Genomic DNA, 17,887 nt, shown 5'->3' with positions numbered 1-17,887 from the left:
GATCTTGCCTCATCCAAGTCTCATTTGGCACGCTTCCGACTACATTTCCCACAAGCCCTTTCGCTCTCTCTCTCTCTCTCTCTCTCTCTCTCTCTCGCGAAAACCAGCGCGTCACTGGGAAACATGGCGGATGAGTGTGTGCACGGGGTCCCGCTACTTGCCACTACTCGACGATAATTGAGAGCTGATTTCTCCCAGAAAACGACATATTCTTGAACAGGTACGTTGATCACCAGCAAATTAAGGCGCGCGGACGCAATAAAAAAAAACAACCATAAATGTGCTTCGTAACGTGAACATTAGGACATCAGGAAGAGTCGCTCACTTAAAAGTGTTGACATGCGAGTTTGGGCTCAGCTTTGCGCACCTTTCGACCTGCTCTGTCCATTATCGGCGGGTTGCTGCTTGCCTTTTTTTTTTTTTTTTATACAAGGTGTGTTACATTATTAAACTTCCGCTGCTATTTGTTTTTTTTTTTTTTAATTTATATGATTTACGGCCTCTCCGACTGCCAACGTCACGCAAGTCCTGTCACATAGCCGAGCTTATTGCTCCAGAGCTGCAACGATTAGTCGATGGGGAAAATAATCTTTACGCGCTGCCCGACTTTTCACAACAGTAACCTTTAGAAAATAATGAATTCTTTACGGTGTTGCAGAAGCAGGACGTTTGAGTGATGGTTTGTCGCATTGTAGCTTAAAAGTCTTCTTCGTGGCTGCAGGTCTGTTTTGAAGATGATGGTGACGTCAGGGATGCATCGAAATTCAAAATTTCCATTTATTTAATTTACATAGTGTCAAATCACAACATAATCATTTAACTCTGCACTTTAACAAGATCCAAAACTAAAGATACACAGAGATGGAGTTCCCTCCCAGTTGCATTAGACAAAAAAAAAAATAAAAAAAATAATATATATTGTTTTATATGTTGTTTTAAAAAGATGCTAAGAAGAAACTTTCGTGGCTCTTAAGCAGTCTCACGGGCCATCTATGTTGAATAATGGTATTTATCTAGTTAATCATCATCTAGTCAAATTATGAGGATGCCGGGAAGAGGCCATGCAAAGGCTAATGGGGATCGAAACAAACAACAAACAAACAAGAGAGGAACACAACAATTCCCACATGAGCAACAGATAGAAGTAAAACCACATTTTTATTTATTTTTTTAACAGGAAGAAACCTCAGACAGAACCAGACTCAGAGGTGGGAGGCTAACTGGTTTAACCAGTTATGGTGAAGGGAGAGCAAAGATGGAAAATAACAGCTATGACAGACAACAAATAGTAAAAAGTGACAGGTTGGTGGAGGCACTAACCGTAGACCAGAAACATGCAGAGACAGAGATACCTGCAGCCTCAGCCTATGGCAGCATCGCTAAGGGACGACTCAAGTCCACCAGAGCCAGCCTTAACTATGAGCTGTATCAAAAAGGAAAATATTTTAGCTGAATCTTAAAAAGTAGAGACGGTATCTGGATCCTGAACCTAAACTGGGATCTGGTTCGACAGGAGAGGAGCCTGAAAGCTGAAGGTTCTGCCTCCCATTCTACTTTTAGAAACTCTTGGTACCACATATAAGCCTGCACTGAGAGACTGAGGGTCTCTGCTATGATGACATGGTCCTTTTAAGATCTCCGTCCACATTTGTCCGTCACAATATTTCCCTCGGAGCTGCTCCTCAGGCTGTTTGAATACTGAATGCTGCTTTGACCTCCTGCGCGTTTGCAGCTCGAAATGTTTCGCCGGTCGAGGTTCAGCGTTCGTCCCAACGTGGGCACGGCAGGGAGGACGGCAGCGACGCCTCAGGAGGCTCCTCCGGCCAATCAGGAGGCCAGCGAGACCCCAAAAGACGCCGGTGATGGAAACGGCGCTGCTCCTGTGACGGACCACAAGTCCTACGTGACGCCGTTAGAAAAAACTTCAGGGTGAGTGACAAACAAAGTGGCGCCTACTTATTCTAGAAGCCATAACTACTAGTTTGAAAGTGCACAATATAAAATAACTCGTCTTACTGCTGTTAAAGGGATGGCGTCGACCAAAACGGGGAAGGTACCAGCGCCTCGGCTGCAGTCCAGAGAAGGAAGCGGTTCGCTATCAAGCCTAAAGTGGCTCCTGGCCGCCCCTCCGCCCTCTCGAGGACGCCGAGGTCCCCCGTCAAAGCCGTCTCCAGTACTCCGGTCGAAGTCTCGGACAAACCGGCGACCTCCAGCCAATCCGGGACGGCAGCAGCTCCTCTCGGACTCCAGTCTCCGCGGCGACGGAAGCCTTCGGAAGATGGCACGCAGCCCAAAGTTCAACCTAAGCCGACCCTCACCTCCACCTCCGACAGTTCAGAGGTTCCTCCCGCCAAAGAGCCGACGCAACAAACCCGCCCGCCGGCGGACAAACAGTCGGACAGCACGTCGGGCGGTCAGGTCAAAAACGACCCTCCCAGACCGGCGGATAAAGCGCCGCGCTCTCTACCGGACAGAGAGGCCACGGAAATATCCGAGAAAGCCAAGACTCTCGTGTCGTCTAAGAACGTGCCCTCGATGACGCCGTCGGCGTTCTCCCTGAGCCGACTCCTGAACGACCCGTCGGACGTTCAGAGGCTGGTGAAGGCCCAGAAGCTCCGAGAGCTGCTCAGACAGGAGAGACGCAAAGAGAAGGTGAGCGCAGATTGCTCATTTGACATACTTCTCCTTATTCTCTATCCTTTTTTTTTTGGGGGGGGGGGGGGGGGTTTAATGACATGATAATTAAATACTGTCAGTATTTTTGAAAATTCCCGCGATTCTTCCGCAAAGAAAATGTCGTGAGCAGAAGCTGTGCTGAAAGTATTAACGGCATAAAGTAAGTCTTGTCAAACTGAACTCGCTTTATTAACAAAACAAAAAAAATCCTCCTTATTTACATTCAGAAACGCTCTGCTCCTGTTTTCTCATCACCAAATAAAACTCTGGAGGAAACCAGCACAAGCAGAAAAACTGGAATTGGTAGGGTTTGTGGGAAATGTGGTCTTCACATTAAAATGTTCTAATTAATTGCTTATTATCAATATAAGTGATTAAGTATTACTGTATGCTAAAAATAGTTTTATACACGGTCAAGTTGTAAGCGACTGCACTTTGTTTTTGTGACTACAGTAGGCCGACGTGTTGAATTAACATGAACATCCAAAGCTCTTATTTTGACAGCAGATGTAGTCGTTGTTTCTATATTACAGTCATAAACTGTCTGTAAAGCGACGGCACTTTTATGATTACTTTTTGAAACTTTTACCCCCATGGTTTGCTAAATTCAATCAAATCGTGTGCGGTTGGATTATTATCAAAGGAAGTGATTTACATATTTATTCCTTTATCAGGTAGCGGCTAAAAAAAAAAAATCACATTTTTCTTTCTTGACTTGCAGTTTTTTCTAATTCCTGCAATTTTACGCAAAAAAAAAAAAAAAAAAAAACTCACTGAAAACAAATTACATCGCAATTTTTGAGAAAATCCGCCGCAAAATAAAAAATGTTTGATCGCAACTATCACAAAAAACAAAAAGCGAAATCCTGGAGGGACTGAATAAACGGAGTGATTTCATTTGATGTTGCAGAGGATTAGGAAAGCTCAGTCGCGTCCGAAGGAATACACTTTAGATCCGGCCAAAATGACCATGAGGGACCTCATCCATTATCTCCCCACGTCCAACCCCATGACGTAAGTGTCTCTCTTGTGATTCAGTCTAGAATGTGTCTCATTTCATTCTTAACTCCCAGAGATAAGGTTTTATATGGAGTTGAATTATTGAAAATACATACATATATCTTTTTTTTTTTTCAGGTCTAGTTTAGAAGAATCAGCGCAAGAGAACGAGACTGTGGTGCCACCTTCACCGGGGAGAGAGGAGTACGTTTATCCCAACATAATTTTGAAAATCCTCTTTTTTTTTTCTTTTTTCTTTTATAGCTTCACTGATGTTGAACAACAAAATAAAACCCCAGACTTCCATACTGGAGATTCTAGTTTTTTCTTTTTATATTATTTATTTGTTGTTTTAAGTCAAGAAGTCATTTGAACAAAAAATTGAATTCAACATTTTTTAATAGCTGCAACAAGAGCCCATTTATGAGACATTCTTTACCGGTATGAATCAGAAATGCTGAGCGGGCAGTCTACTCAGTTTAAAAAAAAATTTTTTTATCAACTCGAACATTAATCAGATGATTTTATTTGGAAATTCTTCCCAATGAGAGAAAGAAAGTCATTGAAATAAAAGAAAACTAAACATTGAACATTGGAAAAACAAAGAAATAAAAGTGATTTCTTCAAATTCGTAAAAGAAACGCGGTATTTTGACGTTCTTCAAAGCAAAACATGTACCATGAAAATTTTTTAATTAAAACTTGGTACATTTGTATGAAGGTTAAACATTTCAAACACTGAACTTCCAGATTTTATCCTTTGCAGCTACTGAATGACAATAAAACCACAATCATGTATCTATTCAATGAATCACAAAAATGTCACTTCATTTTCTAAATACCAAATTTCGAGTTATACTCTGTTAATGCAAATATTATACAGAGAATTCAGCCTGAATGTGCGGCCATATCACCACTCGTAAATCACAATAAACTAAAATGAGACTTGGCGACGGAGTAGTCGTGGATAATCCAACACGTTTTTAAACCAGTGTCTCTTTCAGCAGCTGTGACTTCCATGTGGAAATATACAGTAGTTCACATATAATCCTTGTATACCAGCCTCAGTCCCTCTTTCTGATGTTTGCCATGTATTCCCTGAAGGTCTCCAGAGCGAGCGCAGGAACCCGAAGTCCCCCCCAAAACGGCGAACCCCAGGGAGGAGGGGGAGGTGGAGGCGGAGGCGGAGATGGAGGAGGCGGCGGAGGCGGAGGACGGGGAGGAAGAGCAGGATGACTCGCCCATGGTTCCTCAGGTGAAAGTAGCAGAAGACGGCTCGCTGATCATCGACGAAGAGAGGTCGGTGGGGTTTTGCGGTTGATTTTCTTTCTCGCTGCGTTATTGTGAGGTGATTTAAACCGTCCGTCGGCTCCATGATATCTTTCCAACCTGCGTCCCAGTCTAACAGTGGAGGTCCAGCGAGCCAAAGGGCCGAACCCGGCGCAGGGTCGAGACCCCATCTTTGAGCGCGGCTCCACGACAACGTACTCCAGTTTCAGGAAAGGGACCTACACCAAACCCTGGTCCAGCGAAGGTTGAACTACTATACATAAAATACTATTATTACATTTTCACAGCACATACAGGATTTTACTCTCATGCTCGTATGTTTTAAATTAAAAAAAAATATATATATATATATATTTTTCTTCAGAGACCGACATGTTCTTCCTGGCAGTCAGCATGGTGGGGACGGACTTCTCCATGATCTGTCAACTGTTTCCACACAGAGCTCGATCAGAGATAAAGGTCCGTTACAAGTACAGAAATAAACACAGCATATTTACAGAATTTCATCATGTAGAAGCAACTCGCAGTCTCCGTTTAAAAAACAAACAAACACAGAAACTCTTTGTTAAGTTCACCGATTTTAATTTTCAGAACAAATTCAAAAAAGAGGAGCGGCTGAATTCGTGGCGGATCGACAAAGCTTTCAGTAAGTGTGTTTCGCCGGTTAAATCTGACCTTAAATTATAATGTTCACGTTGTTTATTATGATTAAACATTCACTGCTGATTGTTTTGCAGGAGAAAGACGCAAACTGGACATCGAGTACTTCTCCAAGCTGCTCGAGAAGATTTTAGAATTTCAGAAAAACCGGAAGAAACTGAAATTGCTCGCCGAGAAGAATTCTCCAAAGAAACGCAAGCGGAAGACAAAGGGTGACTTAACTTTCCATGCTTTTAAAAAAAACAATTTTTTTTTTACTTTGTTTAATACCAAGTTAGTACTGAATTATCACCTCATCAGTGAGTGTTCTTCTGCTCTTATTCCATCTACAGGCAAAAAATCTGCAAGCAATCTGAATGACGTGGAGGAGGGAGACGAGGCAGACGAGAATCAAGTTCCTGACGTGGAGGAGGGAAGAGAGAAGGAGAACAAGGAGCTCGGTAACGAGGGAGGAACCGCCGCTTCGAAGCCCAAGAGGAAACGTAAACAAAAGAGTAAATCAGAAGAACCAAATGACAAGAAGAACAAAACGGGAGAAACGAGCAACGATCAAGGTAGAAGAGCAGCTTCATGAAAGTTTCCTGCGTTGTCACAAAACGTGTCAAACTGTCTTTTTTGTTTTTTTGAACTGGTTTCTAGTAAATTGAGGATTGGGGAAAGTCAAATTTATGATTCTAAATTTAGTCAAAATTACTTATTTGAGCACGTTTTTTTTCATGCATTTTTTTTGGTGCTTTTATAGTCTCAGGTGAGGCCGGCGTACCTCAAGACGCCGAGGCGGCACTTCCCGAAGACCACACAAATTCAGACATGTAATAAAACTTCCAAAGTGTTTCGTTTAAATAAAGTCACTTCTTTTTTTCGTTGGCTTTAAATGTTCCTGTTTTCTTCCTGATATTCAGGCCTGAAAAGACTCAAGACGCGAGCGCAGCAAAGGACGCCGCTATCAAGCCGGCTAAACTCTCACGAGCCAGAGCGCCTAAGCCGCTGCTGCCTTTGGGCCGGAAATACGGTAAAAAGCCCGCGACGTCCACGAAGGCGGACGCCGCAGAGTCAGAAAAAGAGGAAGAGGGCGCCTCGAAAGAGCAGGTTATTTAATTTTTAACTGTAGAGCCATCAAATGTTCCTGCACGTTGTGACTTTGTCTGACTGAAAGCTCTGCTAACATTTTAGGAGAATAAAGACGCGTCACCTTCAACTCAGGCCGACAGGAAGAAGTCGGCCGGCGATGACGTTTCCTCAGAAGAAGAGGACGCTGTCGTCAAACCTCCGAGACCGACCAGGTACAAGAGCTTCCCCGGAAGACTCTCCAGAAAACATTCCCGCTCCTCATTTTGCAAAAGGAACTATTTCGTATACTTTGTGTTTTGTAGATACGGTAGAGTTCCCAAACCCACGCAGCCCTTGAACTACCCGGCCAAAGAGGATGCCTCTGGATCTGAAGGCACTCCCGCCTCGCCGCCGGGCTCCACTGCTTCCGCCGCCAAACCCAAACCCAAATCCACGGGCAAGAGGGGAAGGTCGTTGAAGCCGCAGTCACCCCCGAAGTCCAAAAAGCCGAAGCTCGTCACCCTCCGGGCATCTCAGTCGGAGTTCAGCGATGACGAGGAGGCTGAGAAGCCGTGGGAGGACGAAGAGGCGGAGCAGCAGCAGCGGCTCGCGTGCTGCTCCGGTCAAGACAGCAGCGCCCCCGTGTTCGTGCCCGCCGGCCTGCACACCCCTCATCCTGTGGTGTCGGAGGTGGACGAGTCCATGGTGGAGGTATGTTCCCCCCCCCCCCCCCCCCCACACATCATGTGTCGCACTGATAAAACACCATTCGTTCACTCATTTCAATTCGACCTCATTACAAGCATTTTGTGTTTTTCATTTCTTTTTTCTTTGTGCATGGTTTTTCGTCCTGTCCACCACCCCTCCCCTCCTCCCCCCTCCCCTTTGACCCCCTCTCCCATCCCACACTTAGCTTGACATCTTGGCCAGCATGCCTGATATGTTGGACATTTCCCACGATGCACTGTGCCCCGATTCCTCTTGTGAGCAGGCAGACAATGAGGCAGGCACAGCTGAACCATGTGAACATCAGTTGGACCTGCTGGTTGTAAGTGACCTGAAAAAGTAAAATGAAATCATCAACCCCGGTTATAACTATTATTTTGATATTATTTCTTATAGCTCTGGTGTACAGAGCCAAAATGTATAAAGTGCAATCTTATTTCCATGCAGTGTCTCTGCATTATCAGTTTTTTTTATGCATTCATTTGTTTTGTGGTTGTGGATCACTCGCTCATAGCAACAGGCAGAGTAACATTTTCTTGAGGTGTATTTTCTTGTTTTGTGTCCAGATGTAATCAGCTGACAAAGATTTTGAGAGAAAATGTTAAAAAAAAGTGTAACTGGGGCAACTGCGATACATGTTTTTTATACACGACATCTTAAGACAAATAGTGCGGCTTTTGATGTCATTTAAAATATCTGTGTTTGCCTTGCAGGATGTTATAGAGTTCCTTTCTTCAGAACACACAGAAGGTATGTTGAGGAGGTTTTCTGAGTAGCTTCTGGTGAATTGCATGTTTATTTTTCGACAGTTTCAAAGTATACGAGGTGCAATCAAAAAACAGACTGAAAAATAAAGCAATCATTTTTGTGAGTAAGTATTCCAAGTTTCGTCGCTTAATCTACATCAGCACCTGTGTGGCTTTCTGAAGCATTTCATTGTTGTGCTCAAGTTTCAGGTCCATGCAGAAATTGCAAACTGCACACAAAAACACGTGTAACACGGTTGCTGATGTTGATCACGTGACGTAACTTGGAACTTACTGGGATACTTGGAATAATTACTGTGCTAAACTGTGCTGATGCGAACCAGAAGCAGTCTTGGAACTTTTCTTCCATCTTTAAAATTTTTGTTGCGTGTCTTTTTATTTCAGTGTCTGAGGACGAGAGCTACAATGAAGCTGCTCAAACCCTGCTGACTATCGGCAACATGGCTCACCTCTCGCAGTCGTCACAGAGTCAAACAGACACACACGACCACGCAACAGGTTATAGATACAGTTGCTACAGAATTCCTTATATTGGAATAGGACTTAATTTGTTTTAAATATAGTAAATTTAAAATGTGTTTTTATGTGTGATTGCAGAAGCAACATCAGCTGGTGTGACTGAAACCAGCCACATTGAAGAAGAGATTGCATCAACGCCTGCTGCACAGGAAGAAAGTATCGCTCCATCTACGTCTTTTGGTCAGGAAGTCACAGAAACATCAGAAAGTTTTGCCACTGTTGAACTACAAGACACCACAACAGACGGAGATCAGACTGTTTTTGACGCGATTCCTATCCCTCAATTGCGGTCAGATCCGGAAATCTCCAATATAAGTTCTCCACAAACCAAGAGGGGACACTTTTCGAAGGTGAAACCTAAACCTAACCTGGGCCGGACCTCAAGGGCTTCACAATCAAAAGCCAAACCAGAGACTTCACCAGTAAGAACAGCTGAAGAGAGCCACTCAGCTACTCCTACTCTTTCTAAAGCCAATGAGACGCCAGCAGCGGCTGAAGGAACAACCTCAAAGATGCCAGACTTTGCTTCACTATTGTTTAAAGATGACATTTCTTCCACTGAAGTCAAAATAGCAGAAGAGCCGTCTAACAGTCAGGAGAGGTTTGTCGATCTGGTACAATCAGGTCCAGCCACATCCGATCAGAATTCCTCTGAAATCCAGAGTCTCTCCTCTTCTGAATCGCAGTTTCAACCTAGTAGGGATCAGGATACCGGTGACACACCGTCTGAATCCACAGATGTGTCTCGTGTTGGAACGGCTGAGACTGGCTTTAACAATCCTTTGACATCTGACTCGCCAATCACGGAGGTTGAACAAGGCTCATACACAGATTCAGTCCTAGAGAGCAGCGGCAAACCCTCCCCATGTGTTCCACCGGCAGAAGATATACCTGTTGAACAAAAGGAAGAAAGGGAGGTTGCAACTTCTTCTTGCCAGTCCAGAAAGAGTCGACTGCAAAAAGTCAAACCCAAACCAAACTTACCACAAATGTCAAGAACTGCAAGGTCTAAACCTCAAACCCCAAACGAGCCTGTAGGGAAAGACTGTAGCCCAACTCCGAACAAAGAATCGCTCAAAGAAACAATAGCAGAGGCGGAACCACAACCAACGTGCACGCCCTCTTCTGTAAAGCCGAGTCAAAGCACTGATCCTGCCCCAGTTTTAAAACCATCTTTGCATTTTGTCTCTACTCTTACACCCGCAGAAGAACAGTCTACAAATGAGGGGATAAACACTAGTGTTGGACTTGTTGATCAGGTAGATTTGGGTGCAGCAACATTAGCTCAGAGTGCCTCAAAAAACCAGAAAGTCTCTGAAGCCCAGTTTGAACCCAGTAGGGAGCAGAACACCAGAGACACTTGGTCGATTTCTCAAGTCCCAGATGAAAAGCATGTTGGTACAGCTGAGAGTAGTTGTGATAATATGTTGACAACTGACTCAGCAGTCACAGAATCTCAAGTTGCAAGAGGGTCAAATGAGGATTCAGCCCCAGTCCAAGAAGACAGCAGCCTTCTTACTTTATTTGTCCCACCTGTAGAGGAATTACCTGCCAGTCAAGAAGAGAGTGAAGTTGCATCTGCTGCTAAATTGAGGAGTCGATTACAAAAAGTCAAACCCAAACCGAACCTTCCACAGACATCCAAAACTGCAAGGTCTAAACCTCCAACCACAAAAGAGCCCTTAGAGAAAGACTCTAGCCCAACTCCAAACAAAGAACCGCTCAAAGAAACAATAGTCGAGGTGGAACCACAACCAACAAGCACCACCTCTCCTGAAAAACAGAGTCAAAGCACCGATTTTGCCTCAGTTTTCAAGCCGTCACCGAATTTCAGCTCTACACTTACTCTTACAGAAGAACGGTGTACAAATGAGGATTCAACCCCTGTCCAAGAAGACAGTATCCATCCTACTATGTCTGTCCCACCTGTAGATGAATTACCAGTCAGTCAAGAAGAGGGTGAAGTTGCATCGACTTCTAAACTGAGAAGGAGTCGATTACAAAAACTCAAACCGAAACCAAACCTGCCTCAGACATCAAGAACTGCAAGGTCTAAACCTCCAACCACAAACGAGCCCGTAGAGAAAGATTCAAGTCCAACTCCAAACAAACAATCATTTAAAGAAATAATAGCAGAGATGGAACCACAACCAACAAGCACAGACTCTCCTGAAAAACAGAGTCGAAGCACTGATCTTGCTTCAGTTTTCAAGCCATTATCGAATTTCGGCTCAACGCTTACTCCCACTGAAGAACGGTGTACAAATGAGGAGACTAGTGTTGCAGCAAAATCAAATCAGAGTTCCTCAGAAAACCAGAAGGTTTCTGAAGTAAAGTTCAAACACAGTAGGGAGCAGGCCACCACAGAAGAGCCGACCTGTGAGTTCCCAGACGAAAAGCTGACAACTGAGTCAGCAGTCACAGAATCACAAGTTGGGCCTGGATCAAATGAAGATTCAACCCCTGTCCAAGAAGACAGTATCTATCCTGCTATGTCTGTCCCACCTATGGATGAATTACCAGTCAGTCAAGAAGAGGGTGAAGTTGCATCGACTTCGAAACTGAGGAGGAGTCGATTACAAAAAGTCAAACCGAAACCAAACCTGCCACAGACATCAAGAACTGCAAGGTCTAAACCTCCAACCACAAACGAGCCCATCGAGAAAGACTCAAGTCCAACTCCAAACAAAGAACCGCTCAAAAAAATAATAGCCAAGGTGGAACCACAACCAACAAGCACCACCTCTCCTGAAAAACAGAGTCAAAGCACCGATCTTGCCTCAGTTTTCAAGCCGTCATCAAATTTCGGCTCTACGATTACTCCCACTGAAGAACGGTGTACAAATGAGGAGAGTAGTGTTGCGGCAACATCAAATCAGAGTTCCTCAGAAAACCAGAAGGTCTCTGAAGTAAAGTTCAAACCCAGTAGGGTGCAGGCCACCACAGAAGAAGAGCCGACCTCCGAGTTCCCAGACGAAAAGCTGACCAACGCGTCAGCAGTCACAGAATCACAAATTGGGCCTGGATCCTATGAGGATTCAATCCCTGTCCAAGAAGACAGTATCTATCCTGCTATGTCTGTCCCACCTGTGGATGAATTACCAGTCAGTCAAGAAGAGGGCGAAGTTTCATTGACTTCTAAACTGAGGAGGAGTCGACTACCAAAAGTCAAACCGAAACCAAACCTGCCTCAGACATCCAGAACGGCAAGGTCTAAACCTCCAACCACAAACGAGCCCGTAGAGAAAGATTCAAGTCCAACTCCAAACAAACAATCGTTTAAAGAAATAACAGCCGAAGTGGAACCACAACCAACAAGCACCACCTCTCCTGAAAAACAGAGTCAAGGCACTGATCTTGCCTCAGTTTTCAAGCCGTCATCGAATTTCAGCTCTACGCTTACTCCCACTGAAGAACAGTGTACAAATGAGGAGAGTAGTGTTGTGGCAAAATCAAATCAGAGTTCCTCAGAAAACCAGAAGGTTTCTGAAGTAAAGTTCAAACACAGTAGGGTGCAGGCCACCACAGAAGAGCCGACCTCTGAGTTCCCAGACGAAAAGCTGACAACTGAGTCAGCAGTCACAGAATCACAAGTTGGGCCTGGATCAAATGAAGATTCAGCCCCTGTCCAAGGAGACAGTATCTATCCTGCTATGTCTGTCCCACCTATGGATGAATTACCAGTCAGTCAAGAAGAGGGTGAAGTTGCATCGACTTCGAAACTAAGGAGTCGATTACAAAATTTTGAACTGAAACCAAACCTGCCACAGACATCAAGAACTGCAAGGTCGAAACCTCCAACCACAAACGAGCCCGTCGAGAAAGACTCAAGTCCAACTCCAAACACTGAATTGGTTTCGGACCCTGTCACTCTCGTGCAGCTTGTGAAGGAACCTCCAAAGTCAAATTCTAGCCCTGAATCCACTGACAACAAGGCAGCAGAGGCAGAAGCACAGCCAACTTGCAGCACCACCTGTCAAGAAAAGTCAAGCCAAATTAAAAGCACGGCTTCTGTTTCAGTTTCCGTTCCATCACCGGACCTTGGCTCGCCTCATAAATGCACAGAGGAGCTATCGTCAATTGAGGAGCAAAAGACAGATGTTGGGTCTGGACCGGTCCCGAGCTCAGAGGGCTCAGAACAAAGTGTGCCGCTAAGAAGGCGTCGGATTACCATGGTCAAATTCAAACCCAATTTAGGATCATCTACGAGAAGTACGTTGACAAAACTGCAGTCGGATGTTACTAGTAAACCGTCGGAACAATGCCATACAGACTCCTCCTCAAATGTAGCATCAGAACAACCTCGGGACGATAACAAAGAACAAACAGATCTGAAACTCGCAGAGAAAGACAGCAAGGACTTAACATCAGAACCTTCTTCATTGACCTCAACAAAGTTTGAATCAGGAGATTCCAAGGAGGCACTCGACAGCACAAATAATAAAGGTTCATCCTCCGATGGGACTATTATATCAACATCTGAGGTTGCCGAGAGGCAGTGTAAGGTGACAGAGTCAATTCCTGAAGATAAAAGCAGCAAAACCTTCATGACTGAAATGGAATCAGGAGACAAGGTGCCAGATAAGGATCCAGTGGAGGCTGGTCCTTCTTCACAGGAGGATTGTAAACTGGACGTGGCTACGAGTGTCAACGAGTCAAACGAATCTGCCCAACAAATAAATGATCCAACTGCAGATGTGCAGTCTTCAGTAAAAGGCTCCACAGAGTCATCACTAGATTCTGCATTGACTAGTAATGCCAACCTCGTATGTTCGGACAGAGACTCCTTTGTCCAAAGGTAAGACATGAGTTCTATGTCATCAATCAGTTGTCCTTCAACTGATAATATAAATACTGTTTTCTTATTTGTAAATGTATGTTTTAAAGGAATTATAAGTAGAAGTTTCTCTTGTAACAGTGCTCTTACACCCCTCCTACAGGCCTGATGAAACAGAGTCAGAGTTGACCGACTCTTCAAAGACCCCAAGCAAAGTTACTCAAGCTCGTAGAGGCAGACTCATTAAGCCCAAACCCAACCTGGGCGGCAGCAGTTGTCCTCCACAACCCCAGCAAGTCCAGAGCACAACATCAGCTGAAGCAGGTTTTGACACCTTTTAAATAAAAAAAAATTTTTAATAAAAAGTTTCCAAGCAGTGCTGAGCAAATTACTGTCATCCACGGCTCTCTGTTGATCGCTAATGCTTCTTCTTTCTCACAGAATCTGGCAGTTTGGATGCTTCTGCTGATCACAAACCTGTGTCTGAACTCCGACATGACATTCAGGAACAGGTAGGGGGAGTTACTGATGCGCTGAGTAACCAAGACGCTCCTTCAAATGATGCCCAGTCTTCTCTGGCTTGTTTGACGCAAGCATCTTCCACCCAGTTAAAATAAATACTCAATCTGGGCTGTGGGATAACGCATAATTGTAAGCAATGCATGTGCGATTGCAATATCTTTAACCTTAAACTTTGACCAGATCTGCAACAATGTGTTAAGCATATGGATCAATTTCAATTTTGTCATGTGCCAGTCAAAGTTTGGTGTCTATACTCTATAGTCACTCCAAAGCAGAGTACCTTGTTTTTACTTGTGTACTTCCCAGTGGGTTTGTGGAGATCCTGCAGAGTTGCTATTTCTTAAAAAAAAAAAAAAAGATATATAATTGTTAGTTCAAATCATGATATAATAGTTTGATTGCTTCACACGTTTGATAAAGGGTTAAAGTAGTCATTTAAATGGCAGGTGGCGCAAATATAAAGATGACCAAGCGAGCTTAACCGATTGAAAACATGATTTTAGGCTCACAATATCCACCTTCACGTGATAAAATAGTTTATGAATGGATTCAAATGAACACGTTTGAAACACGGCACATGGTATCGAGTATGACACGTAGCCTCCATGACGTCACCCATGAGTTTCCTGAAGAGCGGTTTTGTAGCTCAGTGTGGATGACTGTACCCACCTGTCACTCAAAGTAGCCCTGCCGATAATTATGCATAACTTTAAGCCTTAAAAAAAAAAAAAAAAAAAAAAAAAAGGTTGTGAACCAAGATGGTGGTGATGATGGGGGTGTTATTTTGTTGAAGAAGCTCTCGCCACTTTGAAAGCCCCTTTGTTTCCTTATGTTTCCCTTAATCCTAGATCACATCAACATCTAGCACAGAAGGGACCCAAAGTTATCCAGTATTTTCACAGAGTAAGTAAATCACAGCTTCTCTTAAACTTGAGTTTAAGTTTACATTATGTTCCTTATGATTTTTTGGGGTTAAAACCTGCCTCCCTCTCCCCCCCCCTCAGTGCTGCCGGACCACCTGCCTTCAGACCCCGATGAACCGTTTTTCATCCTCTCTCTGACTGAGATCCCAGTCTGCTCATCGGGGGAGGTGGTGAACAGTGCAGCTGAGCACCTCTCTTATCTTCCTGTAACAGACGCATCAGTGCGGCAACCGAGGTTCGCATCTGCTTTTTCACTAGCCAGCCGTGGAGTCTCATTTTATTTGGTGTCGGATTCTGCAAACCTTTTTTTCCCCCCCCTTGGCAGAATTTCTGGAGAAAGTTTAGCAGCAGCAGGACATGACCCTGTGCCCGTGTCCACAGAGGAGCGGGCTGAGATGGGCCTCGTCAATGTAATGGATATCGGCACAGACCCATCTGCGTATATAGTAAATGGAATGAACCTAATGTGGCCGTATGATGATAAAATGTCTTTATTTATCACACATTTTCTTTTTTCTCACTCACTAGGCTTCTACCATGATGAATCCAGTGGATCCACCTGGTAGAGTGATTTCGTTATTCTTTGTCACTTTTAAACTAATGGCTAATGTCATATTATTGAGAATAAATGTGGATTTTGTGTGTTGATTTTACAGGGAGTACCACAGTCCAGCCAACAAAGGCTGTAGACGATGAGACTGAAGTTCCCCCTACAAAGGAAACGCTGGCGGACACAGGAAGACCCGGTATGTAAAAAGATAAATACTTACTCATACATGCACCTGCAGCAAACCGGACACATTGTTTTTCATCCATTTCTCTTTCAACCAGCCAAACTGCAGGTGAAGTCCAGTACGACCAAACGAACAATCGCCACCCAGGGCTCCGAGCAGCCTGGGCCTTCTGAGCAGCCGAAAGCTTGCGATGACATCATCACTAAGCCTCATAAAGGAAGTGGTGATCACGGCGACGTTGAAAAGGAGAAAGACCCTGACAGCAGCGCGGGAGCACAAAGCACTGGGACGAGGAGTCGGTGTAGGTGAGGAAAAACGGGAAAAAGGAAGTCTTTTGTTAAATTCTGAGTAATTAACTTAGTTTTTAATTTTTTTTTATATATCTATTAGTGATAATTGAATGTATTTCTATTTTTTTTAATACCCCGTCAGAAAACTCAAAGACCTCCTCTCTGAGACAATGAGCACTGCTCCTCCAAGCGAGCCTCCGCCCGGCAGAGCAGCGTCCAAGTTATCTAAGACTAAAACTCCATCAGCGGCGAGGAAAACGTCTTTGTCGCAGCCCGCCGCCTCCACGTCACGCGACGTTGCTGCCGCGCAGCCGACGGAGGAAACCCCTTCGACGTCCGTCACATCACCGACGGCGGTGGACATCGAGCAGACTTCGGACCGCAATCCCGCAACTCCGAGAACTTCGCCGTGTACAGCTGAGGTGAGGAGGATACAGGAAGGATGCTTAACTCGGTGAGAATTTTACGCACTCGCGCGTGAAGTTGATCTTTTTCTTTTTTGTTTTAGGCTTTACGTTCCCAGCAAAGTGACTGTGTGGAGAGCGTTTTTCCAGAGGAGGAGCCCACCAATGTGTCTCAGTACTTCTTAAGTGACATTTTTACAGAAGTGGACGAGGGATGAAAGCCATAGAGAGCAAGGAACCTGCAGGTGGCTTACCTTTTTAAAAATGTTTTTTTTTTTTTTTTTTTTTTTTTTTTTTTTTTAAGTTATTTCTGCCAATGTTAATTTATAACTAATTTTTTTTTTTTATGTCAGTTGTGATGCTTAATTTACTAAACTAACAAGTTTATTTGCATTTTTACAAGCACTTTGAATATGTACAGCAGTTTCAGTTTCGTGAAAGCCCTTTATCTACTGTCAGTAGTTTAAATAGTTAATAAGCACTGCACCTGCAGATTAATAAACAGTATCACTAGTTTGACTGAAGAGAGGGCAGCTTTTGCAGAATGTTTCAATATAGTTCAAGGCTCAAATTTCTTAAAACATTTATTAACCAGCTGTGAAAATGTGAATATTGTACAATAGCAAACTGTTTTCTTTTTTTTTTTTTCATTTCTGTCCACTTTTCCGACCAGAACATTATTCAGGAAGAAAAACACAACTCAATAGCTTGACATCATGTATAGTTGTACATTTCAAGTCATTTTTATTTTGTCTTCTGTGTGTTTTGGTGCAAATGTGAATGTCTTAAAATAGGCTTTTAATTTAGATAACAAATACATACAATAAATACAACCACATTCAGGGTGGAGGTACCATCAAGAAGAAGAATTTCCACTAACCAGCAGACGTCAATACATTTCATTTCACTGTCTATAGTATAGATCATTTAAAAAAGTACCTTGTACAGTTATGCTGCCTTCAGATTATTATGTTTGATACTTGAAAAAAAACCACCACGTGTTATCTACCTTCAGAGGTTCATTGAAAATATGAAATTCTGTAAGTTCTCGATAAAATGTATTGTTCAACAACCACTTCATAATGTCTTTCTGATACTTTCTTGCACATGCTAGTTTAATAATATAAATAATACATATATATATATATAAAAAACCCACATTTTTACATTACATTACATTTAATTTAGCTGATGCTTTTATGTCTATACAAGCTGTACCATATTTTCAGACCTCAATAATATATTTCATCAAGTTTAAATTGCAGTACATCAGGTAACTTGTGCACAATGTGGGTTGATTTTGGTGTTCAACTTTCAGACTACATTTCTAAAAAACAATGTTTTTAACCATAGAAAGTCCTCATTTGCAAGATATATATTATATATATTCAAAATATTTGAACTGAAGGTAAAATTGTTTATATACATTACATTATAAACCTGTTATCATTAATTTAATATATTCTTTATAATGTACAAATTAAGCTTACAGTTTTTTGTTTTTTTTTGTATTTGGCAAAAAGTAAACAGAGCCCGTGTAAGGCACCTCTC

The 17,887-nt window shown here is 43.2% G+C and overlaps 1 protein-coding gene across 1 annotated transcript; it reads left to right on the top strand.

The window, feature by feature from the left end:
• Positions 1 to 130: 130 nt before the first annotated feature.
• Positions 131 to 17,690, top strand: LOC138209517 (transcription factor TFIIIB component B'' homolog). The gene is made up of 28 exons (XM_069168157.1): positions 131 to 220; positions 1,733 to 1,929; positions 2,028 to 2,652; positions 3,587 to 3,690; positions 3,814 to 3,879; positions 4,779 to 4,973; positions 5,075 to 5,208; positions 5,329 to 5,423; positions 5,556 to 5,610; positions 5,702 to 5,836; positions 5,957 to 6,178; positions 6,367 to 6,436; positions 6,527 to 6,713; positions 6,798 to 6,907; positions 6,998 to 7,385; positions 7,588 to 7,722; positions 8,114 to 8,150; positions 8,552 to 8,665; positions 8,765 to 13,484; positions 13,627 to 13,787; positions 13,905 to 13,975; positions 14,834 to 14,888; positions 14,990 to 15,354; positions 15,437 to 15,470; positions 15,565 to 15,654; positions 15,740 to 15,947; positions 16,075 to 16,354; positions 16,441 to 17,690. The coding sequence occupies exons 2-28, from the start codon at positions 1,739 to 1,741 to the stop codon at positions 16,552 to 16,554; spliced, it is 8,961 nt and encodes a 2,986-aa protein (XP_069024258.1). The 5' UTR covers positions 131 to 220; positions 1,733 to 1,738; the 3' UTR covers positions 16,555 to 17,690.
• Positions 17,691 to 17,887: the final 197 nt, after the last annotated feature.

Source organism: Embiotoca jacksoni, unplaced genomic scaffold (genome assembly GCF_022577435.1).
Source record: "Embiotoca jacksoni isolate LCO1_2020_lvr unplaced genomic scaffold, fEmbJac1.0.p SCAF_10, whole genome shotgun sequence".
Taxonomy (NCBI): Eukaryota; Metazoa; Chordata; class Actinopteri; family Embiotocidae; genus Embiotoca; species Embiotoca jacksoni.
The sequence above is the reverse complement of the archived record's forward strand: the minus strand, read 5'-3'. Positions and strand labels throughout refer to the sequence as shown.